At 40.9% G+C, this 24,253-nt stretch overlaps 1 protein-coding gene across 49 annotated transcripts in view; it reads right to left on the bottom strand.

Annotated features, from left to right (window-relative positions):
- Positions 1–24,253, bottom strand: part of TTN (titin) — a 300,685-nt gene that overhangs the window by 24,017 nt on the left and 252,415 nt on the right. For all 49 annotated transcript variants that reach the window (XM_079974390.1, XM_079974400.1, XM_079974409.1 and 46 more), the window contains 11 exons: positions 7,132–24,234; positions 6,359–6,655; positions 5,422–6,009; positions 4,822–5,124; positions 4,397–4,693; positions 3,857–4,144; positions 3,456–3,755; positions 3,035–3,337; positions 2,582–2,887; positions 699–2,465; positions 312–608 (listed from right to left, as the gene is read on the bottom strand). In XM_079974390.1, coding sequence (XP_079830516.1) covers positions 312–608; positions 699–2,465; positions 2,582–2,887; positions 3,035–3,337; positions 3,456–3,755; positions 3,857–4,144; positions 4,397–4,693; positions 4,822–5,124; positions 5,422–6,009; positions 6,359–6,655; positions 7,132–24,234 — 21,849 coding nt within the window. The remainder of the gene's footprint in view (positions 1–311; positions 609–698; positions 2,466–2,581; positions 2,888–3,034; positions 3,338–3,455; positions 3,756–3,856; positions 4,145–4,396; positions 4,694–4,821; positions 5,125–5,421; positions 6,010–6,358; positions 6,656–7,131; positions 24,235–24,253) is intronic.

Here is a 24,253-nt window from a genome sequence, read left to right as displayed (position 1 = left end):
TGTAGCCTACTGAACAAAAGTAAGAGCCACGTCCACTGCTCTGTCTTTTTTGCCTCTGCCCTCCATACCAAGCATGTGTCCCCATGAAGATTATCCATGAGGGACTGTGTGCTTTGGATGGAAAAGGTTGCCTACTCCTGATTTACAGTGTTAGTAGGAATGGACAGTGTTAATCAGTTGCTTAACAGATAGTGAGATAGTCACCAGAGTTCAAAGCCATTCAATAATACAGCCATTGGCTATAAATAAAGTGCTGTGGCCCATAAACTTTAGAAGAGCCTGCACATAACATGCTTATAAATAAGGCTTACCGGCTTCATCTCTGGTCATGATATAGCCTGAAGACTGAGAAGGAGGGCTGATAGTTCCAACAGCATTTCTTGCAAGTATTCTGAATTCATACCGATCGCCGGGGCTAAGCCCTGTAGCTGTATACTGGCATTCACTGACATCAATAAAATTGCATCTGACCCAGCGATCACCACTTCCTTGACGTTTCTCAATACTGTAGCCCACAATCTTGCTGCCTCCATCACGCAGAGGTGCTGTCCATTTCAGAGTAATAGTCTCCCTAGTCACATCAATGTAATCAGGGGTGCCAGGTGGATCTGAAAGAAACACAGGTGCATTAATCAGCATAAATTCCAACAGCGTGTTGAGACAGGTGCATTGTATTCAGTGATCAGTCAGTCACTTACCTACTGGCGAAACGGCCAAGGCAAATTTGCTTGGGTCACTAGCAGAGCTTAATCCAGCAGAGTTTTCTGCATATACACGGAACTGGTAGTCCAAACCATCCATTAATCCAGTAATTCTGTATTCTCTATTAGATATTGGTGACAAATTGACTTTCTGCCACAATATGCTATTTCGTTCTTTCTTTTCAACATGGTATCCAGTAATTTCTGCTCCTCCGTCATAGACTGGAGCATCCCAAGATATGGTCATTCCATCAGCTGTCACATTGTAAACAACAGGCTTCCCTGGTGAACCTGGTGGTTTGAACTGGTGTTTTGCTATGACCTCAATGGAGTTTAGTGGTGGGCTCACTCCGTATCTGTTTTCTGCGCGGACTCTGAACTGATACTCTGCATCTTTAACAAGGTTGGAAACTTTGAAGGTTGTCCTTGACACACTAGAACAGATCATTTTCCAGTTGGTCTGTGAGGTTTCACGCTTCTCAACACTGTAGCCAGTGATTTCTCCTCCCCCATCATCTTCAGGAACACCCCATGAAAGAACCATACTATCTGCTCTGATTTCGTCTAGTTTAATGGGTCCCTTGGGCTTAGATGGTGGACCAAGTGTTATAACTGTGATTGGGAATGACTTTCTGTGAACACCATTATCAAGAATTAAGGTATATTTGCCACCATTTTCTTTTTTCACATTCTTAACGCTTAAAGTTATTTTGTTTTCAGTTTTCTTGAAGCGAACCTGTTCACTTTCTTTAAGAGGAATGTTGTCTTTCAGCCAGCTCATAGTTGGCTTTGGCTTTCCCTTATATGGTATTTCAACATGTACATTATAACCTATTCTCACTGTTACTTGTCCTCCAGGTATATCAGAAAGGTCTGCTTCAGGTGTTATTACATAGTCTTTCACTGTAATGGGTCCAATTACAGAAAAATCACTTCTTCCTTTTTCATTCTTTGCAGAAACTCTGAACTCCATAACAGAAAGCTCCTTAAGTTTTTCAACTTCAAATTCGCATGCTTTACTTGCCCCTGCATATGACCATTCATGTTCATCCTTCAGTTTCTTCTCAATAATGTAATCAGTTATGATACTACCACCATCAAATTCAGGTTTGCTCCACTGTAAAGTGACAGACGTCTTTGTTGAATCTTTCATGGCCAGATCCCGTACAGGTCCAGGGACTTCTGCTGCTTTCACTGGTTCTGAAGTTTCACATGGTTCACCCAATCCATTTTCATTTTCTGCAAGAACACGGAAGAAGTATGGGATCTTCTCTGATAAGTCAGTTATCTTAAATGATGTATTAGAGCACTTGGCTGTAACAGAGGACCATGCTCTCTTTGTGGCATCTCTTTTGTCAATGACATAATTTGTTACTTCAGAACCACCATTGATGAGTGGTGGGTCCCATACCAATGTCACAGTTCCACGAGAAACATGTTTAAGATGAAGTCTCTGGCATGCAGATGGAGTGTCAAGGACTTTAACGTTCACAAATGAGGTTTTGGGTTTTCCAACTCCATTCTCAATTGTGAGGACATATTTTCCTGTGTCATTGCGAGTGACTTGAGGAATACTAAGGAGTGTGGACGATTCTGTGTTCTGAATGCTGTATCTTTCATCAACACCTAGATTTTTTTCACCCTTTCTCCATGTGACAGTTGGAGGTGGTCTTCCTTTGAATGGAATCATTATCTGTACATCTTCACCTGCTTTAGCCACAATGGAGGTTCTGAGAGCAACATCTAGATCAATCTGTGCCTCCTCTGCAAAAAATAAAATAATAATAATAAAATAAAGTTAAAAGAAAAATAATTCGTATTTGGGGGGGGAGATGAAAATACCAAATATTAAATATAATAATAAAAATACATTTACATACCAAGTATGTCTTTAGCTTGTACAGCTTCTGTCATTTCAATGGGTTCACCTTGTCCAGCATAATTTATAGCAGCTACACGGAAGTAGTAATTGATTCCTGGCTGAAGGTGAGAAACAACATACTCTGTGGTACGCACTTCTCCTCTTGCACTGACCAGAGTCCATTCTTCTTCTTCCCCTTCTCTCTTTTCAATAGCATAGCTGGTAATTGCACTTCCTCCATCATAGGCTGGTTTAGTCCAGCTAAGTGTGACAGATGTCTTTGTAGTATCCACAACTTTTAGCTTAAGAGGTGGCCCAGGTTTTTCTGCGAAATGCAAGTAACAAAAATGAGACTTGACAATCCTGACAACATATAGCAATAATTTAGAGCAATATATGTCCTTACACAGTTTCAAGAATGTGTATAATTTGACCTTTGCATTTTTGCACAATCAAATGAAAGGTTTCTTACCTATAGGATCTTCAGCTTTGTAGAAGTCCGATGCATCAGAGAAGGGACCTTGCCCAGCTGCATTCACAGCAGAAACTCTGAACTGATATTCACTGTTTTCTGTTAGTCCCGTCACTTTCTGCCTGGTGTCACGAATGGTTTCTTTAGACACCTTGAACCAGCTTAGACTCTTCTTATCGCGTTTCTCAAGGTAATATCCATTTATCTCGCTACCACCATCTACAGTTGGCCTGCTCCAGACTATGGTCATAGACTGTTTAGTTATCTTGGAGGCCTCTGGTATACCAGGTTGTCCAGGTGTAACTGCATTTTTATTGAAACAAAAATAACATCAGGTCAATATAAGCTAATAGGTAATTAGTTTATAATTTTATTATAGAGATAATAAAAAAGGTATTAAGTGCCATTTGTTTTAACTTACCAAATGCATTTTTAGCTATGACAGTGTCAGATTCCAGTGGTTCACCAACACCAAATTTGTTTACACCTCGTACACGGAATATATATTCATTTCCTTTTATGACTTTTGTGGTAGTGACAATGCACTCTTCAAGTTTTTCTGAAACCACAGACCATACCACACGGCTTGTCTCACGTTTCTCAACAATGTAATGTGTTACAGCAGCACCTCCATCATCTGCTGGCGGTTGCCACATAAGGGTAATCTTTTCTGCAGTGACAGTTTTGAAATGTATAGGTCCACCTGGTGGTCCTGGTTTATCTGTTTAACATGCAAGAAAATTATATATTTTAAATAGGCAATAATGGATACAGCTAGTTGAATTGACAGAAGAAAACAATATGAAAATGCTCCAAACATACCAAGTATCTGTACCCTAATGGTGGCAGATGCAGAACCCATGGCATTCTTTAATTTCAGTTCGTAACTTCCACTGTTAATACGAGTTGCTTCTTTGATCAGTATAGCTGAAAATTCTGTGGTGTTTTCAATAGATACCTGGGCACTGGTATGTATTTCTTTACCATTGTGGAACCACTCAATTGTAGGCACAGGCTTTCCTGAGATGCCAAGTTTCAGTTTAATTGCCGTGTCTGCTTTGTATTTGACTACTTCTGTATATTCTGGGGGTACATCAATTTCAGGTGCACCTTAATGAAAAAGAAGTGGAATAGAAAATATATTAACATTTTTGAAATTCTCAGAAAGATTGATAACAAAGCAGCATTCAGTGCCAAATAATAATTTCCTAGTATCCTCTGATAGTGAAAGGCAAGCTTGAAACTGTACTGTGCTGCCCAGCTAAGGCCCCTGAATTCAAATTAGAATTTCTGTTAACAGTATTTACTTTAAACTCAAACATATAACTGGATATCAGTGTTTATGCATTATTAATTTCTTACCATATGTATCCACACATGTTATAGGGCCTAAAACATCAGATGGATTGCTAATTGAACCAGCAGCATTCTTAGCAAAAACACGGAATTCATATTGGGAGTTTTGAGTCAATCCTGATACAGTGAAATTAGTCTCAATGACATTGGTGAAGCTTGCTTTTGTCCATCTTCCATTTGGAAGATCACGTTTCTCAACAATATATCCAGTAATTTTGCTGCCACCATCAAAAGCTGGCTGTGTCCAAGAAAGATTGACAAATGTTTTGGAAATATCTTTGACACGAAGGGTTCTTGGCGGCTCTGCAGTATGAAACAGCAACAACATTTGGAATTAATGTGTTCATTCAACAATGACTCACCAAATAAATATTTTCTACTAAATTCATTATTTGAAATATGATTCTTATCCTTTACTACAGACTACATACCACAGGCATCTATAGCAAGAACTGCATCAGATGGATGGCTTGCTTTTCCAATACCAGCTGCATTTTCTGCATACACTCTGAACTCATAAATGAGACCGGCGGTGATATTGGAGGCCTTGAAATGAGTTGTGCGTATAATCATTTTGTTAGCTTTCTTCCATAAAATACTGTTCCTGTCCTTCATTTCCAAATGGTAGCCAATGACTGCACTGCCTCCATTGGAAACAGGTTCATGCCATCCAACAACGATGCTTTCTCGAGTCACGCTGGTGATCCATGGTGTGGAAGGTGGTCCAGGGGGTGCTAAATGAATATTAAGTACAGGTTAATAAATCATAAATACATGCCTGAAAAACTCAGAATTAAATTAAATGAATGAGATTTAAGAATGTAAACAAGTTGATAAATTGCTGGAAAATTTTTTACAATGATGCAAGTGGGAGCGGGAGGCGTGAGGGAGTCCAAAGAAGCTTTGAACATATGCTACGATATATGTTATATTGTTTTTATTTTTTGCATTTTTGTATTTAAAAAATCTTAATAAATATTTATATAAAAAAAAGAAAAACTCAGAAAACGAGCAAACAAAAAGTCACTTACTGTAAGGAAGCTTAACAGTTATACATGCAGAGTCAATATGGTCACTTATGCCAAAGCGATTTTCTGCTTTAATACGGAATTGATATTCTTCTCCTGTTGTAAGTTTTGTGATCTTGATCATGTTTCTAGCAACAGTTGAAGACACTTCAGACCACACAGCAGTGCTTGTTTCTCTTTTCAGTACGATGTAGTTGGTAACTTGACTTCCGCCATCATAACGAGGTGGCTCCCACTTAAGGGTAAGACCTTGTTCAGTGATATCACTTACAACAACAGGACCAACTGGAGGGCCTGGTCTGTCTAGGACAACAATCTTAAGGAAAGATTTAGTAGTTCCACTGGAGTTGGAAGCTGTGATGTCATATCTACCAGAATCAGTAGCCACACTTTCTTTGAGATTAACGATGACACTTTCAGCTGTGGTTTCAGTGTTAAACCTCATCGTTGGTTTGAGAGGAATGCCGTCCCTGGATAAAGTCACCTTTGGCAATGGTCTTCCAGAAATTGGAATCTCTACCTTTAGGTTTGAACCTGCTCTTACATAAACGGTGTGGTTCGGGAAACCTTTCATGTCCACTTCAGGAGATTCTGAAAAAATACATTTGCAAAATGTTAAAAACAATAGTTTTCAAGTGCATTTTCATATGAATTTGTATGAGCTCTATGCTAACTATTCGTTATTTATTAATTAAAACTATTTCTATAACACCTTTCATGTAAACATCACAAGGCAGTATACACATACACATTAAAATTACATCAAAACTTAAAGAATAAGTAAAATACCAGTCAACTTTAGATCAAAACAGACATGTTATTATGATCAACTGGTATCAACATGCAGCAAAGGACTGGGAGAATAAAGTTTTTAGCAGATGCCAAATTGCCATCAGTGTCACCGAGGTGATTCCAAGGAGAATGCACCATTTCCACATACCTAGTTGTTCTTTAACTGTAACGGCATGAAGAAGCTCTTTGGGGTCACTTAGACCAGCTTGGTTTTCAGCAAATACTCTAAAGAAGTACTCTGCATTCTCCTTGAGACCCTGGACAATATGATGAGTTGTCTTGACTACAGCACATCTGACCCATTTCTGCTGCCCTTTCTCTAGGGCTTCAACAAGGTAGCCGACAACTCTGCTTCCTCCATCATGTTCTGGCTTCAGCCACACAAGAGATACACTATCTTTAGTAACGTTTGATACTCCCAGTTTTTCGGGTGGACTTGGTTTTTCTGAAAAATAAAGAGAAGATGATCAAGAAATTAATAAATAGAAGATGAATCGAGAGCAAATGTGTCATATGCATTCCACTTAATTTTAATGTATTCAGCAAGCACATTTTTTCCACAGGAAAGCAGTACATTTTAATAATACTAATACTAATACTAATTTATTAGCAGCCACTCTGTGCAGCTCCCAGTCGGATATTAAAAACACAACACAGCATTAAACATTAAAAACTTCCCTAAAACTTCCCTAAATAGGGAAGTTTTATCTTGCATGCCTATATTAAAATATTATTAGAGTTATTAGGTGTTTTCAAGACACCTAAAAATTTGATTACTGCCTTACAATAAATTAATAACAGTAATATAAGCATTACACATTAAGACTAAAGTCCTGTGAACAATTAGTGTGCATGTGTATGCATGGGTAGATAGTTATACACTCACACGCATATATAATGAACATATTTTAAAGAACAAACCTGTTATTTTCACTCCATCCTTTGTTTCAGTTGGGACTCCAACACCAAACTCATTTTCTCCAGAGACTCTGAAGTAATAAATTCCACCTTCTTGCAGATTGGTAACTTTGTAGGAAAGACGATGGCAATTGTTGGTTACAGTGACCCAAGCTTTCTTGCTTGCTTCTCGTTTTTCAATATAATAGTTCTTCACAGGAGCACCTCCATCGTTCTCAGGAGCTTCCCAAGATAACACGGCTGATTCTTTTGTGACATCTTTTACAACGATATTAGATGGAGGTCCCGGTGAGTCAAGCACTTTGACAACTAATGTCAAAGTAGCTGTGCTTACAATATTTTGCAGTGTTAGTGTATACTTTCCAGAGTCATTCCTTGTTGCTTTTTCAACAGTAATTGAGGTGCGGTTATCTGAAGTATCAATACTTGCTCGAGTACGAAGGTCAGTATCTGGCTTGCTCCACATTACATTAGGGATAGGCTTTCCTCTGAAAGGTACAGTCATTGTAAATGAGCCACCAGCTTTCACGACTAAAGTCTTTCTCATTTCATTGTCAATATCAAATGCAGGCTCTTCTTCCCTTTCTTTTGCCACCTGAGGTTCTGAAACATCACTTGGGTCACTAGTGCCAACCTTGTTGATAGACCTTACTCTGAAAACATATTCAGCTCCTGATGTAAGACCAATTACAGTGTATTCTGTACCTCTTAAGCTTTGAATAGCAGTTGACCAATCAGTTTCACTGGTTAGCTTGTATTCAACTGTGTATCCAGTAACAGGAGCACCACCATCAAATAATGGCTTTGTCCATCCAATTGTTATATGTGACCTTGTAGAGTCCACAATCTTAGGCCTAGATGGAGGTGATGGAAGGAAAACAGGATCTTCTGCTTTAATAAGTGGTGAAGTATCACTAGGAAGACTAAGACCTGCAGCGTTTTCTGCAAATACCCGATATTCATATTCACATCCTTGCCGGAGGCCTGAGGATTTTACCCTTAGATCAAAAACGGGCTTTTTGTTCACACGTATCCACCTCAGGCTGTTTTTCTCACGCCTTTCAATCACATATCCAGAAATTTCATTACCTCCATCACTGTCAGGTCTTGCCCAGCAAATAGTCATGGACTCCTTTGTCACACTAGTAATCTCTAAAGATGTAGGTGGGCTTGGAACAGTAAATGGATCAAGGGCCTTGACAGCTTCACTTTCCAAAGGTTCACCAACACCATATTTGTTAACCCCCATCACTCTGAAGATGTATTCATTTCCTCTAAGTAGTTTTGTCACTTTGCAGGATGTTGTTGGATGCTCTGCTTCACAAAGAGTCCATGCAATTCTACTGGTCTCACGCTTTTCCACAATATAATAGTCAATCTCTGCACCTCCATTTTCTTGAGGCGGTCCCCATGACAGATGACATTTTTCAGCAGTAAGTCCTTTGATTTCTAGTGGGGCTGCTGGTGGACCAGGTCTATCAAGTACTTTGCAATTGACAGCCAATGATCTAACTCCAGCAACATTTTGTAATGTTAGCACATATTGCCCTGAATCACGTCGAATGCAGTCTTTGACAGTTATTGCAGTAGTGCTATCAGTTGAAACAATTTCAACTCTTGCTTTCTCTTCAATGTCTTTGCCATCCTTTGTCCATGAAACTACTGGTAAGGGTCGCCCTGCAATATCGGCATTGATTTTCAAGATCTCTCCAGCTTTAACAATAACAACATCCCTGAATTTGACATCCATCATAATTCTTGGAGCCTCAACATCATCCTTTACAGTCACTGGCCCAGTTGATTCAGATGGCTCACTAAATAGTCCAGCAGCATTCCTTGCAATTACATGGAATTCGTATCGCTGGTCTTCAGTAAGTCCTGTTACATCAAAGAAAGTTTCTTGCACATTGGTGAAGTTACACTTCAGCCAACGACCATCTGGTAACTCTTTCCGCTCTATAATATAGCCTGTGATCTTAGCACCACCATCATATTCTGGTTTGGTCCATTTGAGTGAGACACATGTTCTTGTAATGTTAGTCACTTCTGGTTGGCCAGGAGGATCACATGGGTCCCTTGCAGCAACAGGCTCACATGATTTGCTACATTTACCTATTCCTACAATGTTTTCTGCATACACACGATATTCATACATTAGTCCTTCATCAAGGCCTGTGACCTTCATCTGTGTGTCACTTATAAGGATTTTATTTACTTTAGTCCAAAGGATGCTGCTTCTTTCTTTACGCTCAAGGTGATAACCAAGTACTCTGCTACCTCCGTCATTAACTGGCTCTTGCCAGGTTACAACCATGAAGGCTTTAGTTGCATGTGTTACTCGGGGAGTACCAGGTGGTCCAGGAAGACTAAATGGATACTCTGCAACAACAGGTGCAGTTTCAACGAAAGTGCTCCTGCCATAGCGATTTTCTGCAGAAACACGGAATTGATATTCTGATCCTGTGGTTAAGCGAATTATTTTTATCGAAGTTCGTGCAACTGCCGCAGACACTATACTCCATGTTGTAGTAGTTGTTTCTCTCTTCTCCACAATATAATTATTAATTTGACATCCACCATCATACTCCGGGGGTTTCCAAGATATGGTTACATTATCATTGCTGACATTGTCAATATGCAATGCTGTTGGAGGTCCTGGCTTGTCCAGTACAATTACAGTAATGGAAGCTGTTGTAGAGCCAGCACTGTTTGAAACATTTAATTCATAACTCCCTACATCTTCTTTCAATGCTTCCTTGATTGTTAGTGAGGTTGATGTCTTTGATGTGTGGACATTTACCCTTGTTGTCTCTCTTAAAGGCAGTCCATCTTTCTTCCAGCTAACTGATGGAACTGGCCTTCCTCTGATGGGCACATCAATCTTAAGATCTTCACCAGCTTTAACACTGAAAGTATTGAAAAGGAGCTCAACTGAAGGCTGGATTTCAATATCCTTCGCAACTACTGGAACCCCAAGCTGTCTTGGATCACTCTTCCCTTTTTCGTTGACAGCACATACTCGGAAAGTGTATTCTTCTCCCATACTTAATCCTGATACTGTTGCTTCTAATGTTTTAACTTGTGTGCAGGTGCTCCATTTTTCACTTCCTTTAGTTTGCATTTCTACTACATAGCCAGTTATTTTACTGCCACCATCACTCTCAGGTTTCTCCCATTTAATAGTAGCAGTGTGGCGTGTAACATCAACAAGGGTAACTTTTCCAGGTGGATAGGGTGGTTCAGAAGCCTTAACTGGTTCAGTTGTTTCTGCTGGCAAACCAACTCCATATTCATTTGCCGCCAAGACACGGAAGTAGTAACTACATCCTTCCTGCAGCTGATCAATTCTGAAGACATTCTTGGCACAGTTATTTGTAATAGTGGCATATGCCTTTCTTGTGGTTTCTCGTTTTTCAATGATGTAATTTGTAATTTTAGCACCACCATCAATAAGTGGGGGCTCCCAAGCTAATGTCACTGAATCTTTCTTCACTTCTCTGATGTTCAAGTTCACAGGTGCACTTGGTGTATCAAGCACTCTCACGTTAACAAAAGCAGATTTTTTGCCACTATTGTTTTCTAAAGTCAGGTTATATCTACCACTGTCAAATCTGTTTACATTATCAATGACCAACATTGTATATGAACTGGTAGCCTCAATCTGGGCTCTGTCGCTCAGAGTGCCTTCTGCTTTCTCCCACTTTACTTCTGGCTCTGGCCTCCCTTTGATAGTGACAAACAATCGCAATGTGCCACTAGCACGCACGGTGACAACTTTTCTGAGATCTGCATCAAGTTCAATTTCAGGAGGTTCAATTTTTTCAGCAGCAACAACACTACCAGGTATAGTTGCTGGTTCTCCAACTCCTTCAGAGTTCATAGCACAGATGCGGAAATTATACTCACTATTCTCTTTAAGTTTTTCTACTGTGAATTGCTTTCCTTGTAAACCTGATGGAGGTGTGCAAGTTGTCCATTCATCAGCAGTAGCTTCCTTAAATTCCACAATGTATCCTTTAACAGGTGCACCACCATCGTAAATGGGCTTGTTCCATGCAAGGGACACAGATGATCTGGAGGTATCTGTCACCTTCGGATTGCTTGGAGGGCCTGGTGGATACACTGCATCACAGGCTCGATAGAAAACTGATGGTTCACTAGGTTCACCAACACCAGCAGCATTTTCAGCAGAAACCCTAAATTCATAGAAATGGCCATCTGTAAGTCCAGTTACTCTGAGTCTTAAGTCTGTTAGCCTCTTCTTATTGCACTTGGTCCACCGAATACCATCTTTGTCTCGCTTTTCTAGTATGTACCCTTCAATTTCAGCACCACCATTATCCTCTGGACGACCCCAGGTTACAATCATAGAATCTTTTGTGATTGCAGAAACTTCAGGTATTGAAGGAGGGCCTGGAGGTTTGTATGGATTACATGCCAACACAGGCTCGGATTCCAGTGGTTCACCAATTCCATATTTGTTGACAGCCATTACACGGAAAATGTACTCATTGTTTGGAAGAAGCCTGGTTACTTTGTGGTTCAGAGCTTGCACATCAGATGCCACTTGTGTCCATGAAAGTCGACTTGTCTCTCTCTTTTCTATAATATAATGTGAAATGTTAGAGCCACCATCGTGTAAAGGTGGTCCCCATGCCAGATAACACTTTTCTGCAGTCACACCTGTAACTTTCAAAGGACCTTCTGGAGGTCCAGGTCTGTCAAGTACTTTTACAGTGATTGGTATAGACTTTGTGCCACCAACATTGCTCAGTTTAAGTGTATAAATGCCTCCATCCACTCTGATGCAATCTTTGACTGTGAGGGTTGTTCTCTCAATGGTAGACTTAATTTCCATTCTTGCAGTTGCTCCTTCAAATTCTTTTCCATCTTTCGACCATATAATATCAGGAATGGGTTTGCCATGGATGTCAGCCTCAAGAGCAAATGTTTCTCCAGCATGAACAACAATGACATCTTTGTATTTTGGATCCAGTGAAGCTCTTGGAGCTTCAATTTCATCTCTGGCAATAATTGGTCCTGTGCTTTCAGATGGTTCACTTATGCTACCAGCTGCATTTCTTGCAATTACTCTGAATTCATATCGTTGGTCTTCCACAAGACCAGTTACTGTGAACTCTGTTTCTGTTACATTTGTAAAACTGGCTTTCATCCAACGACCTTCAGGAAGTTCTCTCTTTTCCACAACATATCCAGTTATTCTGCTGCCACCATCATATTCAGGTTTTTTCCATTTTAGTGTTATATAATTTCTTGTAATAACAATGGCATCTGGACGGCCAGGTGGATCACAAGCATCTCGAGCAACATACAGTTCAGATGATTTGCTAACCTTACCTATGCCAACAATATTTTCAGCGGCAACTCTGAACTCATATTCAAGACCTTCCTCAAGGCCATCTGATTTATATTTTGTGTCCTGAATGAGGGCCTTATTCAATTTTGTCCAAAGAATGCTGTTTTTATCTTTACGTTCTAGATGATAACCAAGAACTTTGCTTCCTCCATCATTAACTGGTTCATTCCATTGTACTATCATATGATCTTTGGTAGCGATGCTGACAAATGGTGTTCCTGGTGGACCTGGTTCTTTGTAGGGATATTGAACAAGAACTGGCTTAGAATCCAGTGCGGTGCTCTTTCCGTATCGGTTTTCAGCACTAATTCTAAACTGATATTCACTACCCGTCTTAAGGTTTGTTACTTTAATAGTTGTTCTTGCAACAGTCGCTGAGACCATCTGCCAGGTAGTGGTAGTAGTGTCGCGCTTCTCTACAATGTAATTGGATATTTGACAGCCACCTGTGTATGCTGGTGGTTCCCATGACAGAACAACAAAATTCGAGCTAACTTCATCAAAGCGGACAGGTCCTTGTGGTGGGCCAGGCTTCTCTAGCACAATTATATTAAGATGTTCTGCTGCTGTGCCTGCAGTGTTGGTTACTGTCACAGTATATTTACCGAAATCATCCTTGTTGCTTTCTTTAATATACAAAGTAGTTGATGTAGGTGTATCTTCAACATGTAACCTGGTTGTCTGTCTTAGAGGCTGACCATCTTTTTCCCATGTGATAGTAGGCTTTGGTCGAGCTATAAAGGGTATTTCTACTTTAAGGTCTTCTCCAGCTTGGACAGTGTATGTATTGAACATTAGTTTGATATTTGGCTGAATGGTCAGATCTTTGGCAATCACAGGAACTGCCAGTGGTCTAGGGTCACTCTTGCCTTTTTCATTGTATGCCATGACACGGAATTGATATTCGTGTCCAGAACTCAAACCAGACACAACTGCATTACAGACTTTGGTTTCAGTAACAACACTCCATTTATCAGTTCCTTTTGGCTGCATTTCAACAACGTACCCCACAATTCTGCTACCTCCATCATGTTCAGGCTTTTCCCACATAAATGATGCGCTTCTCTGAGTCACATCAGTGAGAGTCACTTTTCCAGGAGGCAAAGGTGGTTCTGAAGCTTTTGAGGCATCTGCAGTTTCAACTGGAACACCAATTCCATATTCATTTTCAGCCATTACTCTGAAATAATAAATTGCCCCTTCAATAAGGTTATCAACTCTAAAACTTGTTTTGCTGCACTTTGTGCTCACATTTGCATATGCTTTTCTGGTTGATTCGCGTTTATCAATCACATAGTTCTTTATCTTTGCCCCACCATCATTAGCTGGAGGCTCCCATGTTAGTACAGCATAATTTTTCCTTATTTCTTTGACTACTAAATTTTGTGGTGGTCCCGGTGTGTCAAGTACTTTAACAGTGACAAATGCAGACTTAGAGCCACTGCTGTTCTCCAGTTTAAGGATATATTTTCCAGCATCATTTCTATCACAGTAATCAATGGATAACTGTGTGTAATTCAGGCCCTTTTCAATTTGAACCTTATCTGTAAATTCTCCTTCTTCTCGAGACCACATGATTTCAGGAGTTGGGCGTCCTTTGAAAGGTATGTTTATCCTGACAGATCCACCAGCTCTAACCACAATTCCCTTCCTTAATTCAGAGTCAATATCAAGTTCAGGCGGCTCAAGTTTATCTTCTGGTTTAACTGTGCCAGGAACTGCTGCAGCTTCACCTACTCCAATTTTGTTAAGAGCACAAACTCTAAGTTTGTATTCTTGATGTTCAATGAGTTTCTTGATCTCAAAGCGATTGACTCTCAGACCAGTCTGTGGGGTAACTATTGTCCATTCTTCTTCATCAGCTTTGCAGATTTCTACAATATATCCCAGGATCTCACTGCCGCCATCATAAATAGGCTTACCCCATGCTACTGTAATTGAATTCTTGGTAGTATCCACAGCATGAGCATTAGTGGGTGGGCCAGGTTTGAACATAGGGTCACATGCTTTCCAAAAGGGAGTGATTTGGCTTGGCTCACCAACTCCAGCAGCATTTTCAGCGGATACTCTAAATTCATATTCATGATCTTCTGCTAATCCCGTGACTCTTAATCGCAGGTCTGTAATTCGGCGTTTGTTACATTTCACCCATCTGATACCAGCTCTGTCCCTTTTTTCGACAATGTAGTTAACTATTTCACTGCCACCATCACTATCTGGACGATGCCAGCAGATGGTCATGGAATCCTTTGTAATGTTGGTTACTTCAATGGATTTTGGTGGACCAGGAACAACAAATGGGTTTTTCATTAATACTGGTGCAGACTCCAGAGGCTCCCCAACTCCATATTTATTAACTGCCATTATGCGGAAGATATACTCATTTCCTTCCAGAAGTTTTGTTACTTTCAGCATTGTGGCTACAGCATCTGAAGCAACAACTGTCCATGCAAGGCGACTTGTTTCTCTCTTCTCAATTATGTAGTGAGAAATGTCACTGCCACCGTCATGGATTGGTTGCGCCCATGTTAAGGAACACTTGTCAGCAGTAACTCCAGAAACTTGAATACTCTCTGGAGGTCCTGGTCTGTCCAGTACTTTCACTGTTATTGGTACTGATTTTGTTCCTGCAACATTAGAGGCCTGCAAAATATATTGCCCACCATCAACACGGATGGCATCTTTAACAGTAATCAAGGCCTTAAAGTCTGTATTCCTTACTTCACATCGGGCAGTATCTTCAAGTACTTTATCTCCTTTCAACCACAGAATAGTGGGAATTGGCTTCCCATGGACATCAGCCTCAAGTTTGAATGTTTCTCCAGCGTTTACAACAATTGCATCTTTGTATTTGGGATCCATGGAAATTCTTGGAAGCTCAACTTCATCTTTTGCTGTTATTGGTCCTGTACTATCAGATGGCTTGCTTACTGCTCCAGCGGCGTTCCTTGCAATGACTCTAAATTCATATCGTTGGTCTTCAGTAAGGCCTGTTACGGTAAACTGAGTTTCAGTTATATTGGTGAAGCTTGCTTTCATCCAACGACCTTCAGGCAAATCACGTTTCTCTACTACGTAGCCTGTAATTTTGCTGCCACCATCATATTCTGGCTTTGTCCATTGCAGAGTAATTGAACTTCTTTTAACAATAATAGCTTCAGGGCATCCTGGAGGATCACAGGGGTCACGTGCTACATAACACTCAGAAGCTTTGCTTGCTTTGCCAACACCAACAATATTTTCTGCAGCCACTCTAAATTCATACTCAATGCCTTCTTCAAGGTTAGATGTTTTGTAATGTGTGTCTTGAATAACTGTCTTGTTTACCTTTGTCCACAAAATGCTGTTTCTTTCCTTTCTTTCAAGATGATAACCTAAAATTTTACTTCCACCATCATTTACTGGTTCATGCCATTGCACAACCATAGAGTCCTTTGTAACTGTTGTCACAAATGGTGTGCCAGGAGGACCTGGTTCTTTATAGGGATACTGAGCAACAACCGTGTCAGACTCCAGGGCAAAGCTCTGCCCGTATCTATTTTCAGCAAATATTCTGAACTGATATTCTGATCCAGTTTTGAGCTTCATCACCTTGAGAGTAGTTCTTGCAACGGTAGCTGAAACTGTTTCCCATACGGTGGTGGTTGTATCTCTCTTATGAACAATGTAGTTGGTGATTTGGCAGCCACCTGTATATAGTGGAGGGTTCCATGATAATGTAATACTTTCAGCACTAATTTCATCAAATTTAACAGGGCCTTTTGGAGGATCAGGCTTGTCTAGTGTTATAATTTCAACAGCTGCAGATTTCTGTCCAACAACATTAGCAACTGCAATTTCATACACCCCGCTGTCTTCTTTAGTGACCTCTTTAATACTCAGCACAGTAAGTTTAGGTGAATCGATGACATTAACTCTAGTTGTCTGTTTTAATGGCATGCCATCTTTGGTCCAAGTAATAGTAGGTGTAGGTCGACCAGATATTGGTATTTCCACCTTTAGGTCTTGTCCCACTTGTATACTGTAACTGTGGAATGCTGGTCGTACATCTGGTTCAATAACTAAATCTTTGGCTGTTATTGGAACAGCAAGCGACCGTGGATCACTCCTACCCTTTTCATTTACAGCCATTACCCTGAATAGATAATCTTGTCCTTGAGATAAGTTAGTAACAAGTGCTTCAAGAACTTTCACACGCGTACATTCTGACCATTTTTCGCTGCCCTTAACTTGCATTTCCACTATGTATTGCAAAATTTTGCTTCCACCATCATGTTCAGGCTTAGCCCAGCTTAATGAAACGCTGTTTCTTGTCACATCGTCCACTGTTATCTTTCCTGGAGGTTGAGGAACTTCAGCAACTTTAACTGGGTCACTTGTTTCTGCAGGCAGGCCAATTCCAAATTCATTCTCTGCGCAAACTCTGAAGTAATAATAGCAGCCCTCCTGAAGTTGAGCCACTTTCCACGATGTCTTGTGGCAGTTTGTTACAACAGCAGCATAGGCTTTCCTTGTGGCTTCACGTTTTTCTATTATATAATTTTTAATTTTAGCTCCACCGTCTATCGAAGGAGGTTCCCAGGCAAGTGATACTGAGTCTTTGGTGATTTCCTTAATTTTCAGATTCACTGGGGGGCCTGGGGTATCTAGGACTCTTACACTGACAAAGGCAGACTTAGTTCCACCACTGTTTTCTAAAGTAAGAGTGTATTTTCCAGAATCAAATCTGTTAACGTTGTCGAGAACCAGCGAGGTAAAGCTGCTAGTGCTGTCAATAACAGCTGCCTCTCTGATGTCACCATCCACCTTGCTCCATTTTACTTCAGGTGTTGGGCGTCCTCTGATTGGAACAAATAATCTTAAGGAGCCACCAGCTCTTACATTGATAACCTTCCTCAGTTCCAAGTCAAGATCAAGGTCTGGAGCTTCCAGCTTTTCTTCGACCACAATAGTCCCAGGAACGTCAGCATGCTCTCCTACTCCTGCTTTGTTAACAGCACAAATGCGGAATTTATATTCATGCTTCTCCTGCAATTTTTCTACTTCCATATTTGTTTTCTTAATTCCAGTTGGTGGTGTACAAATTGCCCAGTCCCCAACACTCACATCACATTTTTCAACAATGTATCCTTGGATTTCTGAGCCACCATCATAGATTGGTTTACTCCAGGAGAGGAAAACTGAAGATCTTGTAACATCTATTGCTTTAGGATTGTTGGGAGGACCTGGTTTGTATATAGGGTCACAAGCCTTATGATAAACAGAAGGTAGGCTTGGCTCACTGAGGCCAGCTGCATTTTCAGCCGAGACTCTGTATTCATAATTATGATTTTCTATAAGTCCAGTAACTCGGTATCGAAGTTCACTTATCAAACGCTTGTTACATCTTGTCCACCGAATGCCTTCTTTATCACGTTTTTCTAGTACATAACCCAAGATTTCACTGCCACCATCAGAGGGTGGTCTTTCCCATACGACAATCATAGAATCCTTGGTAACAGCCGAGACCTCTGGGGCCTTTGGTGGAAGTGGCACTACAAATGGATTTTTAGCCATTACAGGCTCAGATTCAAGAGGCTCCCCAACCCCATATTTATTTACAGCCATGATGCGGAAGATATATTCGTTGCCTTCCAAAAGTTTAGTAACTTTGTAACTAAGGGTTTGTACATTGCCATCAACTAAAGTCCAGACTAAGCGGCTTGTTTCTCTTCTTTCAATTACATAATGTGAAATGTCACTACCACCATCTTGCAATGGGGGTTTCCATGCCAGGTAACACTTTTCAGCAGTAACTCCTGTTACAACAACTGGACCTTCAGGTGGGCCAGGTTTGTCAAGAACCTTAACATGAATGGAAGCTGTCTTTTCACCTGCAGCATTCTTGGCCAGCAATACATAATGCCCACTGTCAACGCGAATGGCTTCTTTGACGCTTAGGCTTGTGGCAAAGTCTGTCGTTTTTATATCCAAGCGTGCAGTATTCACTAGTTCCTTGTCGCCTTTTAGCCACTGAATAGAAGGCAGCGGCTTACCGTGAACGTCTGCGTCAATCTTGAACGATTCGCCAGCATGCAGTACAAGGGTTTCTTTAAATTTGGGGTCCATACTTATGCGAGGTGGCTCTACTTCATCTCTTGCTGTGACTGCCCCCGAGCTTTCAGATGGCTCACTGAAAACGCCTGCAGCGTTGCGCGCAATGACACGGAACTCATACCTTTGATCTTCAACTAGGCCAGTTACTGCAAACTGGGTCTCAATAACATTCGTAAAGCTTGCTTTCATCCAGCGGCCTTCAGGTAGCTCCTTCTTCTCAACTATGTAGCCGGTGATCTTGCTTCCACCATCATATGCTGGTTTCTTCCACTGAAGAGTAACAGAGTTCCTTGTGACGATGATAGGCTCTGGACGACCAGGAGGATCACAAGGATCATAAGCTTTGTAGCATTCTGAACCTTTACTTGCTTTGCCGATACCAACTATATTTTCTGCATAAACTCTGAATTCATATTCAAGGCCTTCCTCAAGTCCAGTTGTTTTAAAGTTAGTGTCAGGAATTGCTGCTTTGTTCAATTTAACCCAGAGTATGCTGTTTCTTTCCTTGCGCTCCAAATGATAACCAATAATCTTGCTGCCACCATCATTGACTGGTTCATTCCAGTGTACAACCATACTATCCCTGGAGACTTTTGGTACAAAAGGAGTTCCAGGAGGCCCAGGTAGTTTGTATGGATACTGGGCTACCACAGACTCTGATGTGAGATATGTACTCTTTCCATATCTGTTTTCAGCAGCAATTCTGAATTGATATTCACTTCCAGTCTTTAATCTAGCTGCTTTTAGAGTTGTTCGGGCAACGGTAGCTGAAACTATCTGCCAAGCAGTAGTGGAGGTGTCTCGTTTTTCCACAATATAATTGTTGATAGAACTGCCACCATCATATTTGGGTGGTCCCCAGGAAATGGTAATATTGTCTGCAGTTACGTCTTCAATCTTCACTGGTCCAGTTGGAGGTCCTGGCTTGTCAAGGACAACAATGTTAAGAATTTCAGTAGCTTCCCCAGCAGAGTTAGAAAGTTTTACTAAATATTGTCCAACATCTTCTCTACATGCTTCTTTTATTGTTAGCAAAGTGTTGTTGTCTGTATTTTCTTCGTTTACTCTAGTAGTTTGTCTCAATGGCACATCATCTTTGAGCCACGTTACAGATGGCTTGGGTCGACCAACAAATGGAACATCAACCTTTAAGTCTTCACCTGCTAGTACACTGAAGGTAGTGAATAACAGTTTGAAGGCTGGTGGTATCACAAGATCTTTCGCAATAACTGGTACACTCAATTGTCGAGGATCACTGATTCCTTTTTCATTCTGAGCTGAAACACGGAAAGAATATTCTTCACCCTGGATCAGTCCAGTTATAACAGCTTCAGTAACTTTTACAGTAGTGCATGTGGCCCATTTCTCACTGCCTTTGCTTTGCATTTCCACGATGTAGCCCAAAATTCTGCTTCCTCCATCATGTTCAGGTTTTTCCCAAGACAAAGATACACTCTTTCGTGTCACATCTAATATAGTTATTTTTCCTGGAGGAAGAGGCCTTTCAGATGCCTTAATAGAGTCTGATGTTTCAACAGGAAGCCCTATTCCATATTCATTTTCAGCTAGAACTCTGAAATAATAGTTGCAACCTTCCTGTAGATTGTCCACTTTCCAGCTGGTCTTATGGCAATTGGCCATAACTGTTGAATATGCTTTTCTTGTTGCCTCACGTTTTTCAATAATATAATTTTTAATTTTAGAGCCACCATCTATGAGGGGAGGGTCCCACGTGAGAGTCACAGATGACTTTGTAACCTCTTTTATCTTCAGATTCTGTGGGGCGCCAGGTGTATCAAGAACCCTTACAATTACAAATGCTGATTTACTGCCTGAGCTGTTTTCTACAGTCAGTATATATTTGCCACTGTCAAATCTATTCACATTTCCAACTGTAAGTAGTGTATAAGAGCTTGTGGATTCAATAGTGGCTTTGTCTAAAGACTCTCCATGTTCTCTTGACCATTTCACTTCAGGCACTGGTCTTCCTTTAATTGGGACGAAGAGTCTTAAAGTACAGCAAGCTCTGAGGGTCACAACTTTACGTAGGTCTGCATCAAGTTCAATCTCAGGAGGCAGTACCCTTTCTTCAGCTTTTGGTGTCCCAGGAACAAGAGCAGGCTCTCCAATGCCTTCAGAGTTCATAGCATATATTCTGATTTTATATTCCTGGTTTTCTTTTAGATTAGTGATGGTAAAGGAAGTCGCCTTCAGCCCTGCTGGTGGAGTTACAATTTTCCACTCATCTTCGTCAGGTAATGCTGTTTCAACCATGTAGCCTGTGATTTCTGAGCCACCATCATATATTGGCTTATTCCAAGCAATTGTAATTGAGGACTTGCTTGTGTCTAATACACGAGGATTACCTGGTGGACCTGGCTTAAATACAGTATCAGCAGCTTTGTAGAATGGACTGCTTAGACTTGGTTCACTTACACCAGCAGCGTTTTCAGCTTTCACTCGGTATTCATATTCATGACCTTCTGTGAGTCCAGATACTTTATAGCGCAAATCTGTGACAACCCGCTTGTTACATTTCACCCAGCGTAGTCCAGCTCTGTCACGACGTTCTACAATATAATTGATTATAGGGCTTCCACCATCAGAATCAGGGTGTCCCCAGCACACAATCATAGAATCTTTGGTTGCAGCTGTAACTTCAGGTGTCTTCGGTGGATCAGGTACTACATAAGGATTCACTGCAAGAACAGGCTCTGATTCCAGGGGTTCGCCAACGCCGTATTTGTTAACAGCCATAACACGGAAGATATATTCATTGCCTTTCAATAGCTTTGTGACCTTTAATTTTGTTACTGGAACTTCTGTGGCTACAGTTGTCCATGCCAATCTGCTAGTCTCACGTTTCTCAACAACATAATGGTCAATGCTTGCGCCTCCATCATCCAAAGGTGGTAACCATGACAGGACACATTTTTCTATGGTAACATCAGACACAGCCAAAGGCCCTTCTGGAGGACCAGGTCTGTCTAGTACTTTGACATTGAAAATATGCTTTGCAAAGCCACCTGGATTGGAGGCTGTAAGTGTGTATGCACCTCCATCTCTTCTTATAGAGTCCTTATTATGAAGAACAGTTGAGAAATCAGCTATTTTAATTTCTAATTTTGCTGTGTCTTCAAGCTCCTTTCCTTCTTTCGTCCATGTCAGAGTTGGTGGAGGGCGACCTGAAACGTCAGCTTCAAGTTTGAAAATTTCACCCGCTTTTAATATCAAAGTGTCTTTGTATTTAGCATCAACCATGATCCTTGGTGCTTCAATCTCATCTCTGCACGTTATTGCATCTGATGGTTCGGATGGGTGGCTAACAGCACCGGCCGCGTTTCTAGCAATCACACGGAATTCATAAGCAGCATCTTCTGTGAGACCACTAACAGTGAACTCAGTTTCTAGTATATTGCCGAAGTTAGCCTTTAGCCATCGGCCATTAGGAAGATCTCTTTTTTCAACAGTATAGCCAGTTATCTTAAAACCTCCATTATATTCAGGTTTTTTCCACTTAAGTGCTACTGCATGTCTTGTAATATTGAGAGGAACTGGCTTCCCAGGAGGATCAATAGGGTCCAGGGCCAATGCTGGCTCAGATGGCTTGCTTGGTTTACTCTTGCCTGCCATATTTTCTGCTATGACTCGGAATTCATAGGCAAGGCCAGATGTAAGACCACTTGATTTGAAGGTATTTACTGATATCAAAGCTTTACTTACGGTCTGCCAAAGAATGTTATTTCGTTCTTTTTGCTCAATGTGATATCCCAAAATGGGGCTTCCTCCATCTGTCAGAGGCTCATGCCAGCTAATGCTAATTGCATCTTTTGTGACTGCAATCACTTGAGGAGTGCCTGGAGGACCAGGAACTTTAAAAGGATAGTTAGCAATTACATTCTCTGAACTGATAGATGGTCCTGAACCATATCTGTTCTGGGCTTTAACACGGAATTGGTACTCTGTCCCAGTAGTGAGGCGAGCAGCTTTAAAAGTAGTACGTATAACAGTAGTTGCTAACTCAGCCCATGCAGTACTGTCGGTTTTACGCATTTCTACAACATAGTTACTTATTGGCACCCCTCCATCATTCAGTGGAGGTTCCCATGAGAAGGTGACATAGTCGGATGAAACTTCTTCAAATTTGATTGGCCCTGTGGGAGGTCCAGGAACATCATGCACCTGTATAGTTATAACATCGCTAACTTCACCAACAATATTTTTAGCTGAGATTGGGTATCTGCCGCTATCGTTTCTAGTGCATTCATTAATGGTTAAGATGGTTGCAGAAGCAGTATGTTCAAAGTTTACTCTTTGAGTTTGTTTAATTAACTGGTCTTCTTTTTTCCAAGTAATAGTTGGCCTTGGGCGACCAAGCACAGGTATTTCAACTTTGATATTGTCACCAGCTCTGGCAATTACTGTTTTCTGGTAAATGCCACGCAAATCAAATTCTGGAAGCATCATTTGCTCTTTAACGACAACTGGTCGGCTTTCTCTTGGATCACTTCTTCCAGCACTATTAACTGCCATAACCTGGAAAGTATATTCTTCATTTTCAGTCAGATTCTTTACCACACATTCTAATGTTTTCACAGTTGTGATATGTGTCCACTGAGTTGAACCTTTTTTCTGGGCTTCAATAACATAGCCAGTAATCTTGCTACCACCATCATGTTCGGGCTTTGGCCAAGCAAGGCTGACTGTCTTCCTTGTGATATCCATGATATTAAGGCTCTCTGGTGGTGATGGTGCCTCTGACGCTCTTACAGGCTCAGCAGTTTCGGCAGGTTCACCAATTCCAAATTCGTTTTCAGCAAATACTCTGAAGTAATATTCACACCCTTCAGCCAAATTAGGAATCCTAAGTGAACATTTTGGGCACTTAGTTGTGATGGTTGAATATGCCTTTCGTGTTGACTCACGTTTTTCAACTATATAATTTGTTATGCGTGAACCACCATCAATTAGAGGCATATCCCATTGTAGGGTGATGGTATCTTTAGATATGTCTCTGGGCTTGAGATTTATTGGTGGCCCTGGTGTATCCAAGACTTTTACATTTACAAAACCAGTCTTCTTGCCAGCAGCATTTTCAAGGGTCATGACATACTTTCCTGCATCATATCTATTGCATTCTGTGACAATGAGAAGTGTGAAAGAGTCTGTATTTTCAATACTGGCACGTCCTTTAAGTGAAATATCATCCTTGGTCCATGTGATTTCAGGAACTGGGCGCCCTTTAATTGGAACAAATACCCGAATGGTCAGTCCAGCTCTAACAACAAGAGTTTTCCTCAGCTCGGCGTCTAATTCAAAATCAGGAGCTACTTCACGTTCCCTGATTTCAACATCTTTTATCGTTGCTGGTTCACCAGCGCCAGCAGCATTGAGGGCAATAATTCTAAAATTGTATTTGGCTCCTGGCTGGAGATTAGCAACCACAAATTCTGTGATTCTTAGAGCAGTCCCCGTGGTATCTTTCACCCATGTTTCTTCTCCTTCTTTTTGGTGCTCCACAATATAGCCGATTATATCAAGTCCGCCATCATAGTGAGGTTTACCCCATGCTAGGCTAGCAGTTGTCTTTGTTGTATCAGTTACTCGTGGGTTGGAAGGAGGTCCCGGCGGATCTATAAATAATGAAAAAAG

Source organism: Podarcis cretensis, assembly GCF_951804945.1.
Source record: "Podarcis cretensis genome assembly, chromosome: 1".
Taxonomy (NCBI): domain Eukaryota; kingdom Metazoa; phylum Chordata; class Lepidosauria; order Squamata; family Lacertidae; genus Podarcis; species Podarcis cretensis.
This window is presented reverse-complemented; position numbering and strand designations above follow the sequence as displayed.